Genomic DNA, 7,041 nt, shown 5'->3' on the forward strand with positions numbered 1-7,041 from the left:
ATGTTTTATTTGCTCTGAAACAATTGAAAATCTGTAACAAAGCAGCCCGCATGAAAACAAACTATACATCTTTTTCCTATCTGTTCAAGACCCTATAATTTCAAGGTTAACAGAAAACTTTATCAACTGATCTTCAGCATTATCGAAATTTCACATTGATACAGCCCCTACATCCAAAAATATCAAAATGGTAGAAGAACAGAATACAACCACACATGAAAAGAATAAGGGTTAGTGAATAAGTAACACATCCAAGAGAAACGATTGGAATCTTAAGTTCTATGAACATCTTTGGCAACTCAAAGTGTTCTAGCACAATAAAAGAGATTGCAGTTTCTACATATCACACCTTTTGGAACTACGTTTATAAATTTTTCAGGCAATTCTATTTACCTGATTATCTAGCATTCTTGAGAAATCCTTGAGAACATGTCGGCGATCCAGGGCTCCAGTTTCAATTTGATTAGCATACTGCTTCACTTTTTTCTTCATTAATTTGTAGTTGATGTAGTATCTGAAAAATATTTCAAATTATGAAATGCAGTAGGACTCTATGACACAAGCAGTGTGATTGTGACTATAAAATGCTGTTTCATCATGATCCTATCTTACTTATATATGATTCCAAATTGCTCAGATTTTTCATTTTAGCATTATTTTGTCTAAGACAACATTTCATTCATCTACTGAGTAATCATCCATAAGCACTGAAAAGACATGGTAGTACAATTCCTCTTCCTATATCAGGCCTTCAATTTTGACGTCCAATAAGTGATTGTTATAACAAGGAATGGACTCAAAAAGAGTCCACGGTGAAGCCGATCACGAACCTCAAAAGAGTTACGCAGCAAGGGCGAAAAGAAATGCATAGCAAGCTTGCCCCTTGGGACCAAGCTTGTGGGTGTTGGAGGCTATACTTCCTTGCCTGCCCCTTGGGACCAGGCAAGAAAACGTACTTTTCCGGTAGTTGGAATCTCTACCGGACCAAGGGGAAGGGTGAGTCTATCAGACGAGTTTGAAAGGAGTTCACTTTAGTGAACGAAGTGGGACAGCTTGAACAAGTATGACTCAGGCATTCATATTTGGAACAATTGTCACTTAACCTACAATACTAATAGACATAAAATCACATCACTAAAAAAATGAACCTGAATTTATCTAAACCAAACTTATTATGCATACCCCTGCCATTCTTGAATTTGTCTTTCCTTCAACCTTTTCCCAAAGGCAACCATCTCTGCCTGCAATAAAATAAGACAAGTTCAGATAAGAGTTCAATGCAATAAAAAATTTGCAGGTTTATCAGGTTTTAGACAAAAGAAAAATAAAGGAAAGTAACAGTTCACACAATCTTCAACTACTAACCAAGCATCTCTCTCTCTAGTTGATATCCTTTCATAGGAAGTTCGAACCCAGAAAAAGGTGTTGAGAGTATTTACGCCCCCCTCTACTATACATTCATGACAAGTATGTATATGCTCATCATGCAAGACTGAAACTGATAGTTACAGAGTATTTAGTATTTATTGAGTTCAACAAGCCATGCCACCATTACCCATATAATAGTCAATTTTATGACCCAAAGCTAATGTTCCCAACGCATTACATGAATAATCAGCAAACGACGGAATTACTCTCTCTACCTCAAACAAAACGACATCAGTTAGCCAACTTCCTTAACAAAGTTAAAATGATCACTCCACAAATATAAGTGAACAGATGCTGACTGGATCTACCCATTTATAGGAAAAAGGCAACAGATACTTGACATCAGCAATGCGGTGTTGCCCTTTCATTTTGAGCAATAGCTAAACGGAAAAGAACTTAGTATGAATAAACTATTTTCTGGTCACCAAATCTAGAAAAAGCCTGCTTAGGATCTAATAATCGGAAATATTAAGACAACTATTTCAAATGAATTGCTAAACGTTTCAGGCCCCCCATATTAAAACTCACAATTAGCCTATACCAGAGCAAACAAAAAACATAATAAATGAAGTCAACATGATCAAGCCAATTTAATAATGATTTATCCTCCAAGCCAATCAATTTCAAAAGCTATGCACTACAGTTCCGTTGAACAAAATATTGTTAGGACATCAACCACTATTCTTTTCGGTTTTTTCCTTGGTCACAATGAGAAAAGCCAACTCTTTTTTCGCCATGAACAACACCAACTCAAAAGCTCTATCTATCATCACCTACACCGTCAATTTCCTTGTCCCACATAAACGAAACCAAGACCAAATAAATAATCAAAGCAAAACACATCAAACTGGTGTTTCGCACTGAAATTTGATACACACGTACATATACGAATAAGCACACACAAAAAAAACCGAACGCGGATAAACAGAAATCATTACCGGAGGATTCTGACGACACCGCCCAACTCAAAGCAGCTTCAATTAGATGAGCATCAACAAACGATTACTCCGGAAGAATCCGCCAGCTCCGGGTCTCGGTCCAGTGAGTGCGCAGATAAATCCAAAATTCGGATCTTTGATAAACCACACAATAGTCGGCGCAAATATCCAAATTTATCAGCCACACACTAAACAAAAAGCTAAAAGAAAACCAACAAACCACCCTATATCATTCCACAACCCACAACCTCCAACCTATACGCTCAAATCTTTGTAAAAACATCCACGCAGAGCCAGTGTTTGTGCATACAACAAAGCTCTAGCAGAAAGGTATATATATACACAAACAAAACATGTATTCGTCTGTATGTACGTATCTTTATTTTATGCGATTGTAGAGAGAGAAGATACGAGAAGAGAAGAGAAGCTCGAGATTCAAGAACGTGTTCTTTCTTGTACGTGTGGAGAGAGAACTCTTTGATGTTTTTCTTGGTAATAGATAATCCTATGATTAGTTGATAACTCTCAGGATTCATTTTTGCAAAATCGACTCTCATTTCTTTATTGTTTGCATGTAATAAATAATTTTTTTATATTTTAATTCTATAATTAGTTTCCAACTCTCAGGATTGGTAATTGCAAAATCAACTCCCATTTTTCCTTTATTCCCCTTTTCATCACCATACATATAATAAATAATATTTTTATATTTTAAAATATATTAAATAAAAATAAATTAATAAAAATCAACTTAAGAATATTATAATAAAAAAATTGAGAATTGCGATAAAACTATATATATTAATTAGCATTTGTAGTACATAATTTTTGCGTGCATATAATAAATAATATTTTATATTTTAAAAGATAATATAAATAAGAGTAAAATATATAATTAATACATTATATTAAAAAAAAGAACTAATTTATCAAGTAACGTTAAATTCAAAAAATTAATTTAAATAATATTTTTTACTTCACAAAAATTAGTACAATAGTGTCATTAATTGCCGTTTATGAATGTGGAGAGTATTTTCCTTTTATATTAGTATAAATTGTATAGATGAAGGACTAATTACCAAACCAGGAAAATAGAAAAAGAGCAAATACTTTTCGGTTGGCCAAGTGTTTGGACCTCTAGTTACGTGTTCGACATGGGACAGTTTGTAATAATCTTCACCTTTGCTGCCCAAATAAGTTGTACAAAAAGTAACAGTGATTAATGATGATTTAATTTAGTGATTAAGATTAAAATTAAAATTATATGAATAATATGAAATTATAGATTTGAGTCTGATGCAGGTCGCATAATTTGGATCGGATCGCTGAACTTGGTATCCTGAGATCAGGTCGTGAACCCATTGAGCTTCCTATTTGTGGATCATGAGAACAGAACACACGTTAGGCTTGTTAGGCTAAGGCCATTCGATTCTTAAGTTAAAAAAGTGGGGTTGAAAGCGATCAACGGAGAGCTAGTGAGATCAGAAAATATATTAAACGCACTTGCAGTAAATATTCATAAATGCAGGTATTTATAGCGTACAGTACCACATGGCATCATCTGGGCGTCCTGTTATCAGGTGATCCAACGGCTGTCAAAACGGATGGGTCCATAGGTCTGGATCGGGCGACCCGACCCGCGCCTCCATGCGCGAATCTTATACTTTACTGTAATTTCCTTTAAAAAACAAGGGCAATTTGGTTTTTTGGAAATTACCCTCATCAGAGTCCTATCGAACGTGTGGATATTTATTACACTCCATGTGAATATTTATCTAACTTTATCACTATACTATAATCATATTAAAGTAGAGCTCAATATATCGAGATAAGTTATTTAACTTATTTACAGTTATTAGTTAAAAAGAAAAATAAGCAATAGTGGATGTTTGGAATATTTGAAAACAGAAGCGGGAAAAGATGTCATAATTGGAGTGTTTGGAAAATAATTTAATATTTATAGTTTTATTAATAAATTAAAAAAAATTGGTCGGGACTGCGTTGCTTATATTTTAAATAAGTTTAATTTAATCAATCTAAAAATAAAAATTATAAATTAGAAACGTTCTCTTTAATTTATTTTCAATAATTTCATAAGTACTTATACTAAGCAGTTGCAGACGCTCAGTACGACAGATGTATATATCGCTTTATAATCACTTAAATGCAATAATCAGTTTTTGAGTAGAGTTATGGTACCGTGTGAAATTATATTTATTTAGGAGATTTTAATTGGTCAAAAATTAAAATTAAATTTTAATTTTTGAAAGTTGTGATAAGTAAATAGGGTGTGTATATAATATACATTGAAAAGTATTAAAATTAAATGAAGATGAGTCCAACATAATTTTTCAAAAATATTATAAATATTAAATTAATTTCAATAGTTGGTAATTATAATTTTATATACGTATAAAACAGGGGTAATAATATTAATTAATTTTACACATTCCAATTTATCTTTGTCTGTCTCTCTCTATCTCTACAAAATAAAATAAATATAAACTACAACGAGCTGTTCAGGGATTTGACATAATTATAAATATTTATATGTTATTTGAGAAATTAGGAATATTTTTTTATATTTGATGAAATTATATAATTTTTAGACGAAAACTTGAAAATGTCCATTCTGACTTCGTTGTATATTTTTTAATAAAAAAATGAAGAGTTATTAGATAAAAATCATGAAGTAAAAAATAGATAAAAACCTAATAGATTAACAACTTTGGTCAGTTATTAGATGACTGTTAAAATTTAAAAAATATTATTAATTTTTCAAATAACGAGAAAGTATTTATAAAGAGAGTTGGCCGAATTTACCCAACCATTAAATTTTGGCCTATAGATGTCTTGAGGTTGGTAAATAAATGATCATTTGTTAGTGCTTTTTTAGAGTCATGTGAGGTAAAAATTAGTTGCTGATCAAATATTCGAATTATGGATTGGATTATGTGTTAAAAAACAAAAAGGCTTTGTTTGATTTTGTGTTTTCGCATTTCCCAACAAGATAAAACACACTTCATGTTTGTTTTTGTGTTTTTACATCTTATCTGTGTGTTTTTCTGTTTTTCAACTTTCTATATATAATATATATATATATATATTTATATATATATAATATAAAACAGACATGATTTGACAATAAACAGTATTTTTTGTCTCCCAAAAGTACAATATTAAACGTAAAATATTTATATATATACATATTTATATATATAAAAATATATGATTTGACAATGAACTGTAATTTTTGTCTCCCAAATCCCAACATCAAACCTACACCACTTATTTTAAAATATTTTAAATTTTTCCAAAACACAAATCCAAACATATCATCTATTTTCAACACACACTCACTTATTTTTATTTTGCTCTCTCTATTTCCAAAATACAAAATAAAACAACTAAAACACAAATTCAAACATAATGAAAATGTTCATATTCAGTGAGCAAGCTACTTCAGACGATTAAATATGGTAAAAGAATATATTTATTATTTAAAGATTATTTATTTATTAAAAAATAATTGAATTGTAGGATCCAACATGGACCATCAAAAAGGTCGTGAAAATTCAATATATCATCGAATCGAATTCGGGCTGCATCAATTCCAGAAAAAAGTACACAAACTCTTGAAGCGTTTGGATATTTTAGTGGCACGTGAGGGTGTTTTAGTTCAATTTACGCTATCTAAGTATAGTTCTATATTAGCTAATGAGGCCTAGTTCAATTAGCGAAATTGAAATCCCATGATTTTAAGGTTATTGGTTTACAGCACACCAGTGTGTGAAGATATTGTTCTATTGTAATCATCGTAGGTGTATTATACTTTAATAGTATTTGATGATAAGATATAGTCATTTGATATTAATGATTATTGTATGATTATTGTAGCTGCCGGTTGTTGTTAAATATAAATATTTGATATTAACGATTTTCATCGATTTATTTAATAAATAATAGTTCATTGCGTTCACTTAAATATAATAATAATATATAGAGAGAGTGTTTGCAAAAACTTCTGCTTTTAAAAAAGTTATTTTTGTAAAAAAAGTGGGTAGTGTTTGTAAAAAAAAGTGAAAAGCAGATAAAAGTTAAATTGAATAGTGTTGGGAAAAAAATCACTTCTGAAATAAATTTAATTAATGAAAGACTCTTTTGTCCCTTTAAAAAGATACTAGCATTTTTGCTTATTATTTCACTAGTTGTTTGTCATTAATAGTTATTTTTCCACAAAAAATCATAAATTTTATTTCGATTAGTATTTCATATTTATATTTTTAAAAATATTTAAAGAATGTATTTAATTTAATGATGCTCTCACAAGGTAATATACTTATTGATTTATACACACTAATCAACTTGCATGATTCCAAAAACTATTTTTTTTTTAATATATCAAATAATAATATGTGAACAAAATAATATAATTAGATGATATAGAACATAAAATATAAAAAGCGTAAAATATTAAATTGTGAAAGTATAAATTTAATTATTATTAAAATTTAAATTATTTAAAAATTCCGATGTCAACTTTAAATATACAATTTTAAAAATAAAGTAAAAAGAATAAATTAGGGTAAAATACACTTTCCTCCCTGAACTATTTTTGATGTAAAATTTACCTCCTTAAACTAACGAATATAAAACTCACCCCTTAAAATTAAGT

General features: G+C 30.0%; 1 protein-coding gene across 1 annotated transcript in view; it reads right to left on the reverse strand.

Annotated features, from left to right (window-relative positions):
* The window catches only part of LOC105157373 (SPX domain-containing membrane protein At4g22990-like), an 8,255-nt gene extending 5,388 nt beyond the window's left edge, over positions 1-2,867 (reverse strand). The window contains exons 1-3 of the mRNA XM_011073787.2: positions 2,367-2,867; positions 1,183-1,241; positions 394-514 (exon numbers count right to left, since the gene is read on the reverse strand). Coding sequence (XP_011072089.1) covers positions 394-514; positions 1,183-1,235 — 174 coding nt within the window. The 5' untranslated portion in view covers positions 1,236-1,241; positions 2,367-2,867. The remainder of the gene's footprint in view (positions 1-393; positions 515-1,182; positions 1,242-2,366) is intronic.

This window comes from Sesamum indicum, linkage group LG1 (genome assembly GCF_000512975.1).
Source record: "Sesamum indicum cultivar Zhongzhi No. 13 linkage group LG1, S_indicum_v1.0, whole genome shotgun sequence".
Lineage (NCBI taxonomy): Eukaryota > Viridiplantae > Streptophyta > Magnoliopsida > Lamiales > Pedaliaceae > Sesamum > Sesamum indicum.